Source organism: Pieris rapae, chromosome 15 (assembly GCF_905147795.1).
Source record: "Pieris rapae chromosome 15, ilPieRapa1.1, whole genome shotgun sequence".
NCBI classification, from domain to species: Eukaryota; Metazoa; Arthropoda; class Insecta; order Lepidoptera; family Pieridae; genus Pieris; species Pieris rapae.
Genome location: NC_059523.1, coordinates 1,193,504 through 1,215,772, shown reverse-complemented (window position 1 = coordinate 1,215,772; position 22,269 = coordinate 1,193,504). Strand labels below are relative to the sequence as shown.

The 22,269-nt window shown below is 32.9% G+C and overlaps 3 protein-coding genes across 3 annotated transcripts in view; all 3 read left to right on the top strand.

Annotated features, from left to right (window-relative positions):
* Nucleotides 1–151: 151 nt before the first annotated feature.
* Nucleotides 152–1,582, top strand: LOC111001291 (glucose-1-phosphatase). Its single transcript, XM_022271145.2, has one exon. The coding sequence runs from the start codon at nt 395–397 to the stop codon at nt 1,580–1,582; it is 1,188 nt and encodes a 395-aa protein (XP_022126837.2). The 5' UTR covers nt 152–394.
* A 365-nt stretch (nt 1,583–1,947) lies between these two features.
* LOC110998911 (probable multidrug resistance-associated protein lethal(2)03659) overlaps nt 1,948–22,269 on the top strand; it is a 43,478-nt gene continuing 23,156 nt past the window's right edge. Inside the window, exons 1-9 of the mRNA XM_045631534.1 lie at nt 1,948–2,083; nt 12,709–12,852; nt 14,075–14,137; nt 14,663–14,739; nt 15,085–15,187; nt 16,897–17,001; nt 17,342–17,444; nt 17,767–17,998; nt 18,658–18,814. Of these exons, the coding sequence (XP_045487490.1) occupies nt 12,773–12,852; nt 14,075–14,137; nt 14,663–14,739; nt 15,085–15,187; nt 16,897–17,001; nt 17,342–17,444; nt 17,767–17,998; nt 18,658–18,814 (920 nt within the window). The 5' untranslated portion in view covers nt 1,948–2,083; nt 12,709–12,772. The remainder of the gene's footprint in view (nt 2,084–12,708; nt 12,853–14,074; nt 14,138–14,662; nt 14,740–15,084; nt 15,188–16,896; nt 17,002–17,341; nt 17,445–17,766; nt 17,999–18,657; nt 18,815–22,269) is intronic.
* Nucleotides 18,825–21,853, top strand: LOC111001920. The gene is made up of 2 exons (XM_022271988.2): nt 18,825–19,067; nt 19,381–21,853. Exon 2 carries the CDS (start codon nt 19,385–19,387, stop codon nt 21,464–21,466), a length of 2,082 nt encoding a protein of 693 aa, XP_022127680.1. The 5' UTR covers nt 18,825–19,067; nt 19,381–19,384; the 3' UTR covers nt 21,467–21,853.

The window sequence follows — 22,269 nt, the reverse complement described above, 5'->3', positions numbered from 1 at the left end:
TGTTTTTGCAATGGTGCTACATAAATTAGTCTTCGTCTGTCCATCTGTTGGTTTTATTAAATATTTTCAATTCTTTTTTAAACTTTCTCAGCGTCAAGTTTAACACGCTATCAACAAAACTTGATTTACTTTCACTCGCAAAGAAAATACACTCCTCTTTCCAGTCCCAAACGAGCCTAATACGCGATAACATTAAAATTATTTTCGTAAATACATTATATTTTCCAAATAGTAGTGGTGTAATAACTCATACGATTAAGTTAGTAGCAGTGATAACAACAGACGTTTAATCACTTTTTACGCACAGTGCAATAAGAAATACGCGTTTAGTGATAAATCTTAAAATAAACTATTTGACATTGTGCGACAACTGTGTAAAATTTATACGTGCAAAATGGTAAAAATTTCTTGTCTTTTCTTGCTTGGTTTAGTTACATTTACAAAAAGTTACGATCTAAAACAAGTTCTTATATTAAGTCGACATAATATAAGAGCGCCACTCTCATCAAATTTACATTATCTCTCGAGTAACACGTGGCCGATATGGAACGTGGATTCCGCGTTTTTAACTGCTAAAGGTGCATTGCTTGAAGGTTACATGGGAAGTTTTATATCGAATTGGTTAGTGGAGAAGGGTTTGCTACCAGCAGGATGTCCTGAACAAAACACTGTGCATGTTTACGCTAACACGAGGCAGAGAACAAAGGCAACTGCAAAAGCATTTGTAGACAGTGCATTTAAAAACTGTAACATAACTGTATACAATAAGATTTCCAATAAAATGGATCCAATTTTTAATCCAATAATACGGAATGATTCTAAGGAATTAAAGTCTGCAATTATAAATGAAATGGAACAAAAATTACGTAGTCTAAATATGAATGAGGCATACTCGAGATTGAATGATATAGTGGATATAAAACATGCCATGATATGCGAAGTTGATAAAATTTGTGATTTTGAGAGGGCAAAAAATGACATCTTTTACGAAATAGGGAAAGAGCCAAACGTGAATGGACCTTTGGGATTCACGAATTCTATAGTGGACGCATTTATTATGAGTTACTACGAAGGTATGAATATTAAAGATGTTGCTTGGGGCAATATGAGAACCTCAAAAGAGTGGCAATTGTTCTCAACTATAACAAGAGGAAACCAAGACGTTAGATTTAACAGTACTGTATTAGCTAAAGAAGTAGCAAAACCATTATTAAAGTACATTTATAATATTTTAAATAAAAAATCACCCAACTTTACATTGCTTGTTGGACATGATTCAAACTTGAATTCAGTTATGGCGGCAATAGGTTTTAAGCCTTTTGTGTTGCCAGACCAATATGAACTCACGCCCATCGGAGGGAAACTTGTTTTTCAAAGATGGCATGATACGAAAACTAATGAAGATTTACTAAAAATTGAATATGTTTACCAAACTATGGAACAGCTAAGAAATGGAGATTTTTTATCAGAACATAATCCTCCAAGAGTAATAACAATGCAAATTGATAACTGCGAAAGTGATATTGATGGGTTTTGTTCATGGAAAAGCTTTATATCTATTTTGAAATCTAGTTTTAGTTAGATTCAAAATTGATATGTTTTTTATAAGTTCCGTGTATGCCATACCATATTATTTTTTTAAACTGTTTTATAAAAATTGGATAACGTAATTATAACGTTAAAAATGTGTTATTAATGTTATGTTCAATCTTTTGCAATTGTCAGGTGTTATGCTTCAATCAGTATTGTTGATTTCATTTGACAATTTGCAATTCACACTACAGTGTGGACTGACTTTATTAATCACTATTTCACAACCCAGAGCTCCAGCTCACACTTCACTCTTCAATCTTCACTCTTCACTTCTTCATAATTCAAAATTCATTTAAAATCTCATGTCAGTGTGAGTGGGAGTGCGGATTGTTGTCAAATTTTGTTACTTTTATAATTTGCGAATATTTAAATCTTAATCGCCTTAAAGGAACATTTCTATTTAAACTAATATATACCTCAAATTTCTTGCCGCTAATTATTGTGAACTTTTATATTGTGAAACCTGTTTATGGTCTCCAAAATTTCCACGGTAAGTTTTTGCTAATTTTATTTGAACAATCAATTTCATTTTATATTTATTTTATGAAACTTTGTATTTTGAGGAGGTTTATATAAATTCATTGTATATTAATTGGTTATATTCACGCAGGAATATAATCTATTGATACGATTTTTATTTTTGGTGTCTAATTTTCTACCTACTAGAAACTATCACCGAAGTGCATTATAATATTATAAATTATAATAAATCATTACCAAAAACTTCTTGGTCATTATGAAATAAAATGGTTTAAATAAATGTTAGCCAAGACTAAAAAGTTATATTTTTAAAAATAAAATGTATTGCATTTTAAGTTTTTTTTTATTTATATTTTAAGTACATAATATATTGTCAAAATAACATAATCCATAAAGTCAAATATTTCTTTATCTTATTTGAGGATTGGAGGGCATATATAAAATGACTTGCCTGTTTTAAAAATCTTGGGCTAAACAAGTCTAATAATTTGTCTACTCCATGCTGCATTAACACTTACTATTAACTATTACTACCACCACAATTTAAATATTTCTTAATTTTCCCAAAGAAACTACTTGTAATATTTAATATTTATAATTAAATAGCCTGTATTCACTTAGATTAAAATTATTTAGTTTGGAATAATGAAAAATTTGTAACATGAGGCGGTAAGTTATGAGAATAGTTGGCATTAATACATTCCATAAAAAAAAATTATGATTACTTGAACCAATTTAAGTATATATTAAGTGAAGATTGTTAACCAACAAATTTAAATTAATCAAACTGTATCATTCAACATTCTTCCAATCAACTACAATTTCATTGTTATCCAAGCTTCATTGTCTATGTTAGTGTGTCTAAAACCCGGAAATGATTAGTTTTAAATGAATTGATAAAAGAGCAATATATTGAATTTATCTTAGTGACACAATCAGGAAGTATTGTTTAGATAACTACATCAATGTATAGATGTAGAAATATATATCGTAATATTATATATCCATATCTCTTTATATATATATTATTTTATTGAATTTGGTTATACATAGAAGATCGGATCGGTAACATATAGCAGTTCTTAGGTTGGTTATTGTCTTTATATTTTTTTTGTATGCATTTGGGTGGAGCCCTGGGTGGTTTAGATTCACAAATCATCCCAGCAGGTGACGCTTCAACTTTTTACTAATCGCTTGAAATACATATTATACAACAACGAATGACAACGTCTGTCGGGTCGGTTAGTATATATAAATATAAGTATGTACCTTATATGTAAGAAGTTTTAGTCCGTCTTATATTTAAACTATTTATTTTTCTTTACATATTAAAATTTTCGTCTAGTATATATGTTGCCGAGACAACAATGAAATCTTGATTCTTTTTTGTCGAAATAAAACTCGTTTTGTTTTTTGCGCAAACGCCTACTAAATATTGACTTTAGAACACTGAACTGATGCAGAAATGAGTCTGCACCATGCCATTAGGCGTAACTTGCTTTCAAATATTAAAAATATTGCTTTTTATATAACAATATTTGGAGTGTTTAAAAATATCTCGGAAAGTTTCTTCCATGCCGTTCTTGGCATAGATTATTTCTTGTCTGAAAAACAAGGTCATCGCATGCCTAATATGCATACAACGGTTCTCTTACGGCTTATCCTTCCGTAAAGTAAGGTTATACATTAAAATTTTTACTAAAGAGTTAGGTAGGGTTTTCCAATATGATTAAACTATTATGTATATATATTTTTTTAAATTGTCTATGCAAAAGCGGCGAACGTATATATTAATGCGGAAATAAATGATCAATCGTCTTAGTAAAAAATAAGAGTCAAATATTACAGACTTAAAATTGTTTTTTTGTTTTGTTGTGTGTTGTTAATTGGTATTACAACCAATGGTATGACACAATTGTGTTCGTGTTAGTAGTTACAGTTCTCGGAAAGTAAAGAATTCCATTCGTGCAAAAGTTCCTAGATCGGTTCAAGGATTTTTAAGTTGTAATAAATAGAAGGTAAATCAACCATTTTTATAATTTCATAGTATGTAGAGGCTGGAAATCCTTTTGTCCCTTTCTAATTTTTTTCTCATTCTAAATCTATATAGATGCTTTTCATGATGTTATCTGAACATTTAAATGGTCGATATTTATACCTGTACCAAACAAGGCGATTGAAAAAAACTATACCGTTTACCAAGATTGCTATACATCGGTTTAAGTATAGGCGAGATTTCAATAGACAAGATTAAAATACCTTCTTATGGATAATCCCAAGCATTCTAACGCTAGTAAACAAAATAGAAAAAATTACGGTCAATTACCGACAAAGGACGTTTAGGCATAGTTACTAACTACAATGAGCAAGTGAAAACTCAACATGACTGTACAATAACATATATAAATATACTAATAAGATTAAAGCAATAAATGTTGCCCAATTACAGTCAAACATGAATAAGTTAGAGCTAAAGGGACTGTGATTTTCTATTATCGAGGCTTTCTGAGCTTTAAGTTTGGGGGGCCTTACCCACATATAGGTCTATAAAAATACGGCATTTTTTTATAGAACAGGGGGCAAACGGGCAGAAGGCTAATTATTTAATAAGAGCCCCTTTAAATTTAAGAATGAGTCATAAATATCAAAAGTTAAAGGCATTTAACTGTCCCTTAAAATAGGCATTTATACAGCTATCAAGTTTCTCACTTTAGAGGGCAAAGTGTCGGGACCAGGTTGATACTCTCATTAATAGTTTTCCCACTTACCCAGTTGTCTTACATACGTCATTAAAAACGATATTTGAATGCCCTGTCCCCTTGCATGACCTTGCTTGTCTGTCTCTGCTTTTCACAGCGTTCTTCGATTATTGAAAATATCGTAGAAATTGTAAAAAAATAACTCATGTTTAATTAAGTACTTATGGCTCTTTGATCTAATTTGTATGACCTGTATGTCCTGTAACCCCTAGATGGGCCGCAGTGAGCCTCTTATTCCACTTCGCTTCAAGTCTTTCCGGTTCTCTTTGCTGTGAGAACCAGAAAGTACTGTTATGGTACGTAATTGTGTAAGTATGTAGCTGTACGGCGCCAGATTAGCCTGGGTCTTCCAAGGTTCCGCTTTCCTTGTTCTTGGTTCTGGGTTCCATTCAAGCGCCTGCTTAGAAATATGATTGGGATCCCTTCGCACCCTGAATATTATGCAATAGTCTTCCTCGTCTGTTTCTGATCAATGCCATGAACTCAATAGCAAATATAGTTTCACCCATTATATCTATGTTTATAGAAGGTTAAGGTGTATTTATTTTTAATTGATTTAAACAAACGTATCAAAAAAATCTAAATAAATTTTAAACTACTATGGAATAGTCCTACTATTACGTAGGTTGACTAAAACAGCAAAAATGCATGAACAATTGTTTTTCCAATACGAAAATGTCGACACCTTTGTTCACTGTCTTCGACCATGAATATATTTAAATGTTTCGGCTGAAACAAACAACTTTGTCTGATTACGGTTGACGTATATAACTGAAAAATAAACAGGTTTCAGGTTGGATTGAATACAAAAAAATCTGTATTTTGTGTTTCGTGATCATTTATTTTTCTTAATAGACAAGATCAGTCTTCTGTGCCTGACATACGCCGTCGGCAAGAACCTCGGGCTAGTTTTTTTTATCTTAAGTTATTTCCAATGCTTATATTAGTTACAGTTAAATTAAATAGCTCCGCAATTTATTTACTGCTAATTATTAATTGCTATGTAACAGTCAAAAACAGTGCCTACTTCTGGCTATACTCTCGGGGCGTAACTTCCATGATTTAGTTAATTGCTCTGAAACTGAAATGCATAGTAACAGTTGAAGAGAGTGCCTGCGTCTGGCTATACTCCCGGGGCGTAACACCGACGATTAAGGAATTCGCAAGCTTATAAAACTAAGAATGACTGAGTGAGTAAAATATTCAGCATTGGCTCGTACCATATTTATAAGTGAAGAAATTTATGTGTCGATTCTCAACTTGTTCAACACTGTTTACAATGTGCAGTTCCTGTGAAAATGTCGTTAGAACGGTTAAATATTTTGACATTTGATTTTTGTATACATTTCTCTCTCTTCTCACACCCAGCATATTGGGTTACCGTATCATAATTCTTGACTAAACACCAAAATTTGTAACACAGGTTTGATATACAAAGGTTAAAACTAGCTTTCTTAAATTATGTATAACAATATACAATTATACTATTATTAGCATAAGATGCAATACATAATATATACAAAATTGTTCGAATATTTACGAAAGGAAATATAAAAATTATTAAATACATTTTTACTGAGTAATACCTAATTGTGTGTATGTGAGAGTGAGGGTGTGTATGTGGTGTGTGCTCATAGACGTCCAAATGGACTACATTTAGTTTCGTTTAGAATTAAATGGGTCATAGGCGCGCCTAATTATATCAAATCAAATTCGTATTATTTCAAGATAAGACAATGTACGCTTACAAATGTCAGTAAACATTAATGCGGTTTGAATTAACAGCCAGTTCTTCTGTTGAACGGACCAGAAGAACTGCTAAGGACCTGCCACCTATCGTTTTACAAAATAAATAAGAAACACCAACGTTTAACCTCTAGCAACGACAATAATATCGAATAGAAGCACGGACAGATTTTTTCCGAACTATTTTTACTTAGACTTCCTCAAGAAAAGAGCGTACCAATTCTTAAGAAGGCTGACAAAGCACTTGCGAGCTTATGTCTATGGGCGGTGATATCTCTTTTTATTTATTTATTTGAGTCTACAACATCAAACATATTACGAAATCTACTGATAATTTTATAAAATCTTGTATCTAATATGTACGACAATATATGTAAACATAAGTTTTGCTAAAAATAGGAATAAAAAAAATACAATTAAAAACATAAACAAGATAAGACAATTACACAATAAAATAAAATAAAATTACCAAAGATGTTGGTACTTAAAGTAGAAAAAAAAATCATCAGCGAAACAGCGAATTAGGTTTGAGAAAGGCAACAATGCTTTTTCTAAAGCGATCAGCCCACTACCACTATAAAAAAAATCTATATTTTTTAAATACATTTTTTTAAAATGAGTGATTTAATTACATAATTTTAAAAATAAACTTTCTTTGTAATAATATTACAGTTAACAATAGCGTGGTTTCCAAGGATATTAAACAATAATTCAGTTCAAATAAAGCGGTAGCATATATATTATTGCGAAATTACACTTAGCTGACAACTGTTATCACTGCATGTAATCTTTGTTTTATTACCTATCAAAGTCGAGATTCATCTTTATAAATAATTGCGAAATGTTATAGATGGTTGTTAGGTTAGATAGGTTTTCTTAATCATTTCGACGTTCGTCGTTCCACAACTGAGCGATTTTTGAGGCAGTTTTTGCATAACCACTCTGTCGAACCAGCTGCCCATTGCAGTATTCCCGAATCAATTCTACCTTCTACAATTATTTTGTATTTGTAGTATTCTATTCTAGAAGCGTACAAATTCTTAAAAGGCCGGTAACACTTACGAGCCCTCTTTATCAGACTCATAATGAGGCATGAGGCAGATGGATCATCTGATGTAAAATGTCACCCGATTGGTTGGTTTGACAGAGAAATAGTGTGTTTCTTTTGTAAAGATGGATGAATACGTAAGGCATTGAGAGTGTCCATGGGCGGTTGTATGATGTCTCACTTAACATCAGATGCTGCCTCCTGCTCGTTTGTTAAAAAAAGCAGTAAATGTAGCTATATTATTATTATTACATGAAAGAATCATTTAATTAGCGTATGTAAAAATAAGTCAGTGGCGTTACAATCTTTTTAGGTCTGGTAATTGATGAATATTATAATATATAAATAGATGATAATTTGTTAGTCTAATAGGCAAGTCACCTACTTGCCTATCAGCCTACTGTGCCTGACGCACGCCGGCTTTTTTGATCTAAGGCAAGCCGGTTTCCTCTCGATGTTTTCATTTACCGTTTGAGCGAATATTAAATGCGCACCCGGGTATCGAACCTACGGCCTCTGGCATGAGAGTCGCACGCTGAACGTACAGTTAAAAGAATCATCTTATCTAATTTATAATGAAAAGTGAATCGTATATTTTAGATAAGAAATATTGCACAATATGATGAAATACAGTTTGAAAAGTGTACGAGTTATTTTTTAAAGGCAATGATGTTTTGATTATTTAAAGTACGAGGATTAAAGGCAGCGGAGTTTAGATAATGTTGCTCTCAATAGAAAGTGTTTAGAGAAATAACACCTCTATGTTTATTAACAGAGGATCCATTTTGCTAACGCTGTTCTCTCAAGGTGATTTGCCTTTGCCTTGTAAATGGACTGAAATCGATGGACTTTTTGGGTGTGTTGTGAATTTAGGTTTAATATGTATAGAGCAGTTTATTTGTGACACTCATTCCTTAGGTCCCGAGTTCAATAATAAATAATTTTTCTTTCTAATTCAGATGAACATAGTAACTAGTTGAAAATGCATCTTTTTTCAACTTTTTATTTTGAATTTGGAACACGTGTATTATTTTAAAAACTTCTTTAGATTTTGCGCATTTCACGCAGAGCTTATATATAAATGCACACGAAAAGAAAGTCCATTGGTGTACAGCCGGGGATCTAACCTACGACCTCAGGTATGAGAGTCGCACGCTGAAGCTACAAGGCCAATACTGTTCACTTGCACTTTACCTAGTATTTATTATTTCTAGGGTTGCTTGGTAGTGATCGATTGTTAGCGATAAGGTCACCCGTAGCCGTTGTCATGTCATCTGAATGTAAATACTTAATATGTAATTAGCCTATTAATTAGCGTTTAATCAGTACATAGGTCTTAAATATAGAGTTAACATTACATATGTACGTTCCCAATTAGTTACGCAATCTGAAGATATTGTCGTACTGTCAATGAACTTATTTTTAAAGTATGAAACCTTGTAAATAATTATTTTCTTTTTTCCTATTTGTATTAAGATTACGTATTTCTTGACTTTTAAATTGTGTATTTTCATATGGTTTTTCCTGTTGCGGGGGTTTTCCCCAATTGCTAAGTCAAACATTTACATCGACAGTATTCAGCTAAGTATTTAGGAATTTGTTTGTGTTGTCTGAAACTAAAGAACCTTTAGTAATTTATTTATTTTACATAAATATATTATAAGAAAAAAATTTCTGCGTTTCTTCGTAGAGTTTGGTTATTGGGATGCAGATAGGAGATAGATCGACTGTCACTGTTAATCCACAATCACAGATTGAAAACAATCTGAGATTGTGGATTAAATTATTGGATTCGGGCAATAGCTAACACAATGTACATTTATGAACGTCAAAAAACATACACATTAAATGCTTCTATTTCACATTTACTGCCACTTCTCAAATCAAAGGCGTAGAACGGATGAAAAGAATAACTAACTCTCCGCCACTCTTTTTAAGTCAAGTTTTTTTTAAGTTATTTTTTTTGTTTTACACATCGTTTGTAAGGAGCTGCAACCATTGTATTCCACATGACATCTTACGTCGTTCGTCACCGACTATTACACAACATAAAAAACACTAGATAAACGAATACAAAGAGACAATAACAATATAATGTATAGAAGTAATTTAATTTAAAGAGTGTACTTCACCTTCGAAGGCCGGCACGAACTAACAATGGGTGTCCATGGTGATGACTGTCTTTTTTGGGCGGCCGGTAGGCTCGTTTTCCCCTTTAGTATATTGTTACGAAAACGAGTTAAATGTTTCTAGATTTTTCCACTAATTAGAGAAGCTTTCAGCAGGATAAAATGTGATTTCTGACCGTTTTAGGATTGGGTCAATCACATGTTAGAAAATCGTAATTTGCACAATATTACCCTAGGAGGTGACTGTATTTTGTGAGTGCATTTCTGTGAGTAATTTGTGTTCCTCATTGATTAATTTGATATAAACCTTTGAAAAGATTTACGGCATTTTCTATCCGATCCCCTAGCACGTAATGTAATATACAAAAAAACATATGTGCAATTCACACATGGTAGAAGTGAAACCTTCAAAAACAAATATAAATTAATCATTTTCCACTATCTAAATGTGTGTGTTCTTTAATAACAGTATATTTTAATTATACATTTTAATTTATAAGTTTAATATAAATCTTTAATTTGACAAAAACTAAAACAACGAAAGTTTGAAATTCGATCAAAAAAAAAGCGGCAGTAAATAGAGGCTGTATAATGCCTCCTATCTCATTTTCTCCCACGTTAAATCATATGATGAATTGATGTTTCTGTCTCTCTTTACCGCTGCATCCGGTTTGAAATCACGACGATTCGAAAGAAGTTTATCTATCTTATTTTCTCCCACGTTAAATCATATGAATTAATGTTTCTGTCTCTTTTTACTGTCGCTTTTTCGTTGCATCCGGTTTGAAATCACAACGATTCTAAAGAAGTTTCACTTCAAAATCCAAAATATAGCACTCCGAAAGAAATAAAATCAACTTTAATATCGTTTTCTTTTTCTGAAGTGAAGGTTGTTAATTCTATTGTCTATTTAATGATGCTTTGACCATAAATTATTGTGCTAATGTGATTCATGAATTGTTTTGTTTGGAGATGACTTGCTTACGTTGACAGACATTGACTATTGTGAATTTAAAGACTTTGAGAGAATGTGTAGTATATGTCATATCGGATCCTACCAAATTCATATACTATATGGATTTGGTAAGATCCGAGGATTCGTTCCCCTGACAAAACTATGATCCTTTGCAAGGCATATATCTATATATTCATTATTTTTTATATTGGTCGACTAGGGAGGAAAATATCAAAAATATTAATGTATTTTTTTTAAATCCAAATACCTACTTTACTGATGACGTCGCCATGACGTTATCGTGTTAAGTGCTATAATTTCGTAAGTGAAAAAATAGATCACTATTGGAAACTTTATGTGAAATTCGACTTAGGGTCCTTCAAGAAAAGATCGCGAGCCCTCTAGCATCGAGTGTCTATGGGCGGCGGTATCACTTAACATCAGGTGAGCCTCCTGCCCGTTTGCTCTATATAAAATTTTTTTTAAGTAAATATCTGTACGATATGAAGACACATAAAAAAGTTCAAATATATACGGGAATATGGTTAGTACATAAATTGCGTTCTAAAAATATCACTATTCATATTAAAATAAAGTATTAAGTTATTGTATAATCACTTTATTGTATTAGTTACACAAGCCTTATTATGTTTGATTATATGCATCTATAAATTCAGGTGCTACAAGATAAAGGTGACAATGATAATTATATGTAATGTAGAGAGAGTGCTTTGAAATTGACTTACGCATGAAGATGCCAAAGATAAAACTTGTATATTTAATGTAAATGAGAACATTTTTCACGTGTAATTTGTTGCAAGAAAAAGTGCGAATTCACACAAACTATAATAGGATTTAAAAAAAAAATCTGTGTACTCGGGTCTGTCTGTCTGTCTTATGTAGGTCGGGTTAGAAGTTATATGTACTAGTTTTGGCGCGTTAGGGAAAAATGACGAGAGTAAATCTTTACGATGCGCGCACACATTGTCACAAAAACTGATACCCTGAAGTTAGTCATAGTCTACACTTTAGTTTTTTTTTTATTGTTGGTGTCGTTTTTTCTAATATAAGGCGTAAATAAAATATTTGTAAAGATTATTTTCTTGTTACTCAAAAATCTAAACTAAGTGGACATGAAAACACCAGTTAAAAATGTTTAAAAAATAAATATTTACCCTTACGAAGCTGGAACGGGCCGCTAGTAATATATATGTCGTAGTAAAGTACTTAAATCAGAAACTTAATTGAATCTCTAGACAGTTGATTAAAGATTGATATTAAAAAGGTTCAAACATTTACGAAAGGAAATCTATGAAATAGGTTAGGTTTTTATTTTTTATCTTCCGTTTTATCACAAATCGTGTTTGAATTAATTTACGTGTGGTTAAAAAGCATGCACAACATTATTGCATTGTATACAATTGCCGATGAAAATAATATAGACAACAATTTTGGAGCTGTTTCAGGGTGAAGCCGTGATTCTACAAAATAACTTGATTAATTAAATTATTATGTATATAAAAGACCACTGTGGTTTGTTCTAACGTAACCATATCAGTATTGTTTAGCAGCGCGACAAATGCACATAAAAATAATTACTTGGTGGCTTTTTATTTTAATTTATTTAATTGTTTATTTCGGAAAACAAGGTTCCATAATGTTAGTAATTATACTTAATAATTTAAATCTAAGTGTTAGTAGGTTTAGATTATATTCATACCCGAATCATTCCGAATGAAATGACGGAACAGTGATTGAGGTATGGGCAATCGACTCAGTCCGCGATCATGCGGAGGATGCTGTTACCGCTAGATCGTACCCTGCGCACTAAGGATGCACATCTCTTGCGCATGGTGTCGTAGAAACAATCCACCCGTTCCTCGACGAACACAAAGCTATAGACGCTGTTTCCTCTCGATGTACAGAGCAGATACAGCTGAAAGATCATCATCATCAAGGTCATCTCCAAGATTTATAATGAGTATTTCTTTGTTCCAGTATGCCATGGATATACGTGATACGAAGCAATATTAAAGTGCAATTATAAGTGTATAGTCCCACAATGGATCCCGGTTATTTTGATACGGAGAGAGAGCAGAACCCGCGAGAGAAAGCGAATTTGTTTTCTAAAACATGCTTTTGGTGAGTACCCTCTTGGTTTTTTTTGTCTACCCTCATTTTCAAATATTTTGAATCTCTATTTATATGTCTGTATGTAATCAATATTTTTGGAATACCAAATATATTATTTCCAACTGTTGTGAGGCGGAATTATGAATACAATTTGTATTCATAATTCTCTTACTAGCAGTGCTCTTCGTTTGCATTAATTTGGTTAAATCCTTTCTCGGTAAATAACTTTTAAATACCAAACTATTATATGTATCCGCAGCGTAGGCAATTAAGAAATGTTAGCTTTTAATACATTTAGTTACACAGCCTGAATTCACAAGTTTTTTTTTGCATTACATTACATTATTTATAATTAGTTATAAATTGGTTTAGGTTTTGTTATTGTTTATTTGTGGCCAAATATTCATCTATGTTCAAACTCAAACGTCAACAGAAGAGATGTTAAATTGATTCTAAATTTACATTTACAACCAGTTAACAAGTTAATGGCGTAGAGCGGGCAAGAAAATCTCCGCCACTATTTTTAATCGCCAAGTTTTGAGCTTTACAATTTGTTCATCAGGGATAACGTAGTACTAATAATTAATTATTAAATCAGTCCAGTAGCTTTGGATTATACTATTCAAATAAATGTTACCTCATAATTATTTTAGTATAACTAGCTTAATTGACAGTTTTAATTTTCTTTTCTCAAGTCGAGTCATGAGCATGTTCTTATTTTATTTTAAGCCTTAAATTATTTCCTCATACACTGATTAATTGTGCTATACATGTGTTAGTTGATTAATAATTTTTGTGCTGTCATGTCTTCGCTTTGTATCCTATTTTTTATCAGTTAAACTTTTTGTTCAATCCAATGTATTTATTTTATTGTTAAGATAATTAAGTTTCGGCCAAAATTCATTCATGTATCGGGAACCCGCGCCGGTAAAGGGGTCCTCCAAGGCTTGCCAGCTATTTGGATCCATTGGGTTTTTATGATGTCACCATCCCATGGAGCGTAGGTCCTTCCAGCGTTTGCCTAGTGGGCTCCATGTAGTTACTGTTTTTGTTCAGCAGTGGTCTGTGAGGTGCGCTACATGACCCACCCAGTTTTTGTGTGTTTATTTGTGTACCTTTTTAATGTTTAGTATGCTCTTTTCCATGTCGTTGGCAAATTTCCATATTTGTCATGTCGGACAAATAAGGCATAACATACTTATATACTATATGTTATGTTTTGATGTTACAGGTACACTCGACAGTTATTCGAAAAGGGCAGAAAAGGGCAGCTCAGCATATCCGATGTTTACAGGTATTTAGTGTAATATTTCTATACAAAATATTGTTTTAGACCCGTGTTTTAGAGTAAATAAATAATAGAAACTTTATTCATCACCGATATGGTTATCACAAAAATACATTTATCGCTAGTACCCACACTATGTTGTGTTGTGGGTAGGTTTAGTGTTACAACTAATCAAAACACAAGTCGTAAAATATTTTCAGTATACATGAATGTTGAGTATGCGAATGGTCAAATTTAAATCTAGTTTGAAGAACTGTCAAACCAAGACCAACTAGCTGAACATCTTTCAGGGCACTAGTTAAACAGCGCCGTTCAGTTAAAAGGCTAGGCTAGTTAAATTAGGTTGCGACACATAGACAACAAACTAGAGTTTGAATTTTGACGTTTAGATAAATTCGGGTGACACTATATAATTAAGTAAATATATCTTTTTTTTTAATTATTAAAAATTAAAATTAGAAATACTAATAGATAATAAAATATAGTAATACTAATAGATAAAATAATAAAGCAGGGCTTACATGCTTTCAGATGTACACCAGGTCACAGAGCTGCCCCTCGCGGTGATGTAATGAGTGAAGTATGGAAAAATGAAGTTATGAAACAAGGTAATACATATTCGATATTAGATGGAGTTATATTGTTTTGGGAGTTTAAATAGTAACCAATAATTACTAACTTAATAATTAAATTTGCAAGTTATGCAGTAAGCGTGCTGCCTATACCACAAAGCACTCGCGGTAAAGACTTTCTTATGAAACTTATAAGCAGCTTTTTAGTAGTTTAAATTAATACTTGATTTCACGGCATTTCCCTTCTATAAAAAAACAAAAGTCGCACCCACAACGATTATATAAATAAGTACGTGATCAGCTGTGCCTGACAGACGCCATTGATCTTTGTGTATATGTGTATATTATTGAAGATTGTATATTTATTATATTTTTTTACAGATAAAACAAAAAAGCCATCACTTCTCCGTTGTATAATAAGGATATATGGAATTAAATTTCTTATGGCGAATATTATATTTGCACTAGTTGATACCTCACTTAGGTAAGCTGTTGTCTATTATTTTCATACGCGTGAAACAAACATGATCACGTGACTCAGTCACACTGACACATCATTACCATTTACACGCACAAATCTATTTGGCACCTGATTTAGCGATAATGACACTTGGGGAGGTGCCTAGTTAACTTATTTTAACGTTTGTACAACCCCATCTTTTTCTAATTTTTCTCAACGATCGTTCTCTTTTCTTGGCTGTTACTTATATAACAAACTCAACAAAACTCTGAATATATATGCTAAAACAAAAAAATGTATAAAGCAAACAATTCATAAATTTTTAAGTACTTTGAGCTATGATGAAACTGAAATTGTACTAGAAGTAATAAAATAATAATTTTCACATAATATGTTCTTGTCATGTCAAACACCCTTTAACACTCACTAACACACGCATGCGCACCCTTCCCCACTATCACACACACTCACATACACAATCCCTTACAAACTTCCTTTTTGTTATGTATATGCTATGGAATGGAAGCCTGGTTATCCATATTACAGGTTCTTACCTAGTTTGGAAACCAGTCTCCCAATACTGTTACTATATTAAGAATTATTATTGTTAATGTTTAAGGGAGAAAAATAAATAAATAAATTATATTATTAAATTATTATTATAGCAATAGATCTTTTAAAATTATACGAACAGAAGGTATGCTTGCAAAGATGCTTCAGTATTGTACCCGACCTCCCCCAGGGAGCCTCTTCAAATCAGGGCGAATTGGCCGATGTGATTATGGCCCTTGCTGCTCCAAGGTCCATTCCGCATCATACATAGGAGGCCATGATTTCAACTACTGATCGCGTGGAAGGATTACAATTACGCAACGCTTTTACTGCTGGTAGCGCGTCCCATATAACCATCTACCACAAGGCATTCGTATGTCTTAAATAAATAGGAAGTTAAATTTTAATAATATAACATTACTTCATTACAAAATAAAAGCATTTTCATTTGTAACAGAACTTATGGCTGGATTACATTGACACAAAATTAATGAATACTAAGCAGCTGTGTACACAATATGCATTTAAAAGACAAAATTAACACAAGCGAACATGGTTCACAATCAGAACCGAATATGGTTGTAAAAATATAATCTATTTCGAGACGTAGTGGAAGGTTTTAGGAAGATGGTCTCTATAGATTTTACTTTTATTTTTGAACTGAAACTTCTTTAGGCGTATGAGGGTAAAATTTTTACGTATACGTCACGAAGATGTGCAACGTTTTTGTCGAAGAACAGGGTGGGAGCGAGTGAGACTAATTGATAGATAGTGAGAAAGGGATGTCGAGAAAAGTACACTCTATTGGTTGATCTATTCGTTTAGTCGTTACATATTAGAACTTTGCCATCTAAAGATTTTTGTCGCATAACGTCTTGTGTAGTATACGCAGATTTTTATTTATTTATATTCTCATTAGCATGTATTCAGTGTGAATATAGATATACAAACACATGGAGTCGTTTTATACTGGTACATGATCATCTATTGGGGCTTTTACCTTAGTAATAAAACAAAGATGTTTCACTTCTGACGTGTACCTTCTACGTACGCGCTTTTTCCACATGTATGCCAAATTGTTCTAACGGCATTTTAGTTCTCAACTATCTCTTTTTCTCACAGCGTAAACATAATTCGACAGAAAGAGAAGTACTTTAGTTGAAGGTATATTATATTTTCAGAATATCAACGCCTATGTGCCTCGAGGGTCTTATTAATTACTTTTCGCCGTCGCACGCTGGCGTCAGCACGTCCGAAGCGTACTTGTATGCGCTTGGAGTTGTAAGGTTGGTTATTATGTTGATATATGTATGTACGTGTGTTTGACACCGAACTTCTATTAAACGGCTGCACCGATATATAATAATACAATACCGCGCATTACTGTAATTTGAATTAAAAACAACAGTGTTAGATTCATAGACGAGACTAGATGCTAGTATGTCAAAAACATGCGAGTGTCATACTTAAGTCCCGGCTATGAGAGCATCATTAAAAAATAAATTAAATCTTTAAAAGTTGAATCCTGTAACATTGTTTTTTGACTTCATTAGCTATTTCGTGAAATGATCAATTCTATAATCGAGCTACGACATATGTAATAATTGTTATAAATATTATTTTCAGTTTTATGGCGTTGAACGCCAGTTTTATCCATCCAATGTTACTATTTCTGTTGGACATGAGTATGAAGATCAGGGTGGCTTGCTGTTCTTTGATTTACAGAAAGGTAATATCTTCTAGAAGTAATTTTGACTTTCAGTGACACAGAAGATATTCGTACCATCATATTCTGTTGAATGTCCAATGCCTATGTGGAATTATTGAAACGAAAAAAAAAAATTTTTTTATAGCATGATACCGCCGCCCATAGACAGTCTCAATGCCAGAGGGCACGCGAGTGCGTTGCTGGCCTTTTAAGAATTGGTTAGCTCTAATTTAGCTTTATACATACTAAAATAAATAAATAATACATTTTTAAATGTGTGCATATATGATTATCTATTTAAAAAAATCAAATCAATTGTCAATATATTGAGATATGCTTTCAGCTTCTCCGCCTAGATTTAACAGCTGGCGGCAAAGCCTCCGAAGGTTTAGCGGGTCACGTGGTCAATCTCCTGACGACGGATGCCCAAAGATTCGATATGGCCAGCCTCTTCATGATCGATCTGGTCAGGACACCGATAGAGAGTGTCATCATAGTCTACCTCATGTATCGCCAGATTGGGATCTCCTCAATTATTGGAGTCGCTTTCTTGATCATGTTCATACCTTTACAGGGTAAGTTTAATTGGGTTGTCGGTTAAAAGGATAAAAATACTTAGTTTTGTATTTATATTTATATCTATATTGTTAAATATAAGATTTAGGCGTATAAGTTTAATTTTTAATAAAAATAAAAATAATTGGTGTGGGAATTATTTTGGAGTTCTGTCGAATTAGTAGTAACTGTTAAGATAGAAAAGAATAGTGGAATAAATAAATAAATTTATTTTTTTTTAGTTAAAATTGGAATAACCCAATAATTAATCCACAATATCAGATTGAAAACAATTTGAGATCAGATCGATCAATCTCCTATCTACAACCCAATAATCAAACCCTACAAAGAAACCATTTTTGGCGACGGATATAATGCAATCTTTTCGCTCTTTACATTCATTTGATAATCAATACATATAAACTAAATAAAGTAAATAAAATCATACGAATTAATTATATATTATATTATTAATTATTTTAAAAACTGGTGTAAGTTAAAATCTTAAGATAGGATATTGGCACAGTTGAACTGTTATTTTCATTCATATCCACATACACAGATCCGACGTACCATCGACAGCTTGTATCGACAGATGGCCATTACAATCCGTCGATTGGTTATTGCTACACTCAATATCGACTGAAAACTACTAACATAGTTTAATATAAATTTGCAGGTTATTTGGGAAAGATTTCAAGCCGTTTCCGTCATCAAACAGCCGTTCGTACGGACAACAGAATCCGTTTGATGAATGAAGTGATCCAAAGCATTGAGGCTATTAAAATGTACGCTTGGGAGAATGCTTTTGCTAATATCATTGGGAAAGCTCGGAAGTGAGTAGGGGAGGTAGGGGAGGGATGGGCAGTTGGGAGACATGGGCACCCCCCTTTTATTCTGATTTGATCATAAATTTTATTTTTTTCTTGATTTGGTAGTTTACTTTACCGACTGGCAACACTGTTCATCCATAGACTATCTGTCATTTCTGTCAGTTGTCTAACACAAACACGTTTGAAGGTTATGCGCTCGTAAAAGTAAATATTTTATTGCGGTTTCGGATCGTAATAAAGAGAAAACTAATAAAAGGTATGTGTATTTTCTATTATTTATCTACTGTATATTTACTAATCTATTAATTAAACTGAAATTCAAGCCTCAATACGTAGATTCAGAAAAATACCGGTCATCTATGTCGAAAATGTATACAGAGGGAGCAATGGGCATTTGGACGTGCGGGTGGTTTGGGCATGCCCAATGCTCCCTCCTATTATATATATATATATATATATATATATATATATATATATATATATATATATATATATATATATATATATAAATCCTCCTATATTATAGTTCAGTACAGAATTTTTAACTATTGGTTTATTTTTCATTACAGAAAGATGCCGTTTAAATTCAAAAAGAAAGGTTTGCGACGGGTTATTCCTAAAGATTTAATATTACGAGCCATAGAAGAGGTATCCAAAGGATCAAAAATAAAAAGAACAGCTGATAAATATGAAATCCCTAGATCAAGTTTGCAACGGTACCTAAAACAAGATTCTATAAAGGATTCTTCGCACAGATTTATATCCAGACAAATTTTCACTGACGAAGAAGAACAAAAATTGTCAAATTACATGATAGTTTGTTCTAAACATAATTATGGGTTGACAAAGATACAGGCACGTAAATTGGCCTATGACTATGCTGTAGCCATAAAGAAAACTAATATACCCGATAACTGGACCAAGAAAACAATCGCATCTAAGGACTGGATAAGGGGATTTCTAAATAGGCAATCTCACTTATCTATACGGACACCAGAAGCTACATCGTTGTCACGTGCAACAAGTTTTAACAAAACAAATGTGGATAATTTTTTTGAAAATTTAAAAACTGTTTTTGAGCGACATCATTTTGGCCCAGAGGCTATATATAATATAGATGAAACAGGGTTGACGACTGTTCAGCGTACAAAAAAAGTGATTGCTTCAAAAGGCTCGAAACAAGTTGGACAAGCAACATCTGCAGAGAGAGGCTCACTTGTCACAGTGTGCTGTGGAATCAATGCTATTGGAAATTCAATACCTCCATACTTCATATTCCCGAGAGTAAATTTCAAACCCTACATGCTTCATGATGCCCCCGTTGGGTCAGATGGCTCAACACATCCATCTGGATGGATGACATCTTCAAATTTTATTAAATATATGCATCATTTTGCGAAACATGCCAAACCGACGCCTGAAAATCCAGTGTTGTTGCTCCTTGATAATCATGAGAGCCATATTTCTGTGGACGTCCTAGACTTTTGTAAAGAAGTTGGCATTGTTCTGATGACCTTTCCACCACACTGTAGCCACAAGCTACAGCCGCTTGACTTAACAGTATATGGACCACTAAAAAATTACTACAATAAAGCTTTAACAGACTGGATGGTCAGCAATCCTGGAAAAACCGTGACAATCTACGATATCCCCAAACTAGCAGCCATTGCTATACCTCTAGCGTTCAAACCACAAAACATACAAAAAGGATTTGAAAAACCTGGTATATGGCCTTTTAATTCAAATATATTCTCAAACGAAGATTTTCTTTGCGCTGCTGTCACTGATCGCGATGCACCTGTAACTAATGAAGCGCTTTCGTCCAGAAATGATCCTATAATCCAGACAACTTCAACTCAAGTCCTTCCAGAACAGTCTGAAAGAGAAAATCAAATTGAAGTAGATTCAGCTAATAATAACATTGATGTCGCTGATGCTTCCATGTCATTTGCTACAGATCAAATAACAATTGAAGTCGCTGAAGTTGTAACCCCTGAAATAGTGAGACCATATCCAAAGGCTAGCCCTAGAAAACTGATTAGAAATGTAAGGAAGAAAGGAAAGACAAGGATATTGACTGACACACCTGAAAAGAGACTCATAGAATTAGCAGAACAAGAAAGACAAACCAAGAACAGAGCTAAAACAGAGAGACAGGAAAAAAAGGTTCTTAAAAATACAGAGAAGAAACAGATTCCTAAACTTCCACCAGAACTCACATTGAACAGAGCAAAGAAAAGGCAAATGAGCAGCAGTGATAGTGATGTAGAAAACGTTGCATTCGATGAAAGTTCCGGGGAATCTTTTATTAATGAAACGTCTGAAGAAGAGTTTGATGAAGATGATGTGATAATGGTTGACAGAAATTTTAAAATAAATGATTTCGTTCTTGTTAAATTTAATACAAAAAAGACTGTTGTGCACTATGTCGGGCAAATCGAAGACATTGGTCATACCATGGCTATTATAAAATTTATGAGGCTCAGTAAGATAAGAAAGACCTTTTTTTTTCCTGAAGTTGATGACATAGCTAGTGTCCTTTTAGACGACATCAAAACTAAATTGCCTGTACCAAAGACATGCAATAAAACCAAACGTGGTACCTCTAAGTACACATTTGATAGTCCTTTATGGGTTATACCCAATCTCAGATAAGTTAAGATACTGTTTAAGATGTTTTTTTATTTGTTAACTTTTATTTGTGGTTTCTATTATTGATATAGTTTAATAATAGTTTATTTGTTAACTAATTTTTGAATTCCATTATGGATATAAAGTGATTCATAGGCCGTGCCCAAGCCTCCCACAGGGTATGTCCAAGCCTCCCTACCATAGGGAGCATTGGGCACTTTTGACTTAGTTTATAAAATATCTCGTAATGTTGAAACTGATTGTAATTTTTAAGAAAGCACTTTAATTATATCTAGCCAAATGTGTGGTGCAATAAGAATTGGCAATAAAAGTTGATTATCTATAAAATCTGATTTTTTATACAATAAATAGTGAAAATGTGCCCATCCCTCCCCTACCTCCCCTACGCAAAGTGTTTCTTATGTAATACTAGTAACCCGCCCCAGCTTCGCACGGGTGCAATGCTGATGAAAAGCAGGTTTTTATTATGTATTGTTTTTTCCGTCGCTGGAAAGCTCCGATAATATACGCGTTCGATCGCTGCTAAATAAGCTGTAATGAGCTGTATAGATCTATATTAAATGAACAATGTATTCAAGGTATTTAATTGGTTAAGGATTAATGCTGTATTGGTGATTTTAACCAATACAGCATTAATCCTAAATCCGTTTCGAAAATTAGCCATTATTTGACGTAAAAAGTAAATGACAAAAAAAAGTTCTTGTGGGTTATCCATTAGAGATAGACATCATAAAAAAACCATCACGGACTTTTCTGTAGACCTTTTCATTGTGTACAATACTTAGTACATTATTTTGATAAAACTC

Bases quoted from the DNA above. Each gene is read 5' to 3' on its own strand.
- LOC111001291 (XM_022271145.2), top strand. From the start codon at position 395: ATGGTAAAAATTTCTTGTCTTTTCTTGCTTGGTTTAGTTACATTTACA.
- LOC111001920 (XM_022271988.2), top strand. From the start codon at position 19,385: ATGCCGTTTAAATTCAAAAAGAAAGGTTTGCGACGGGTTATTCCTAAA.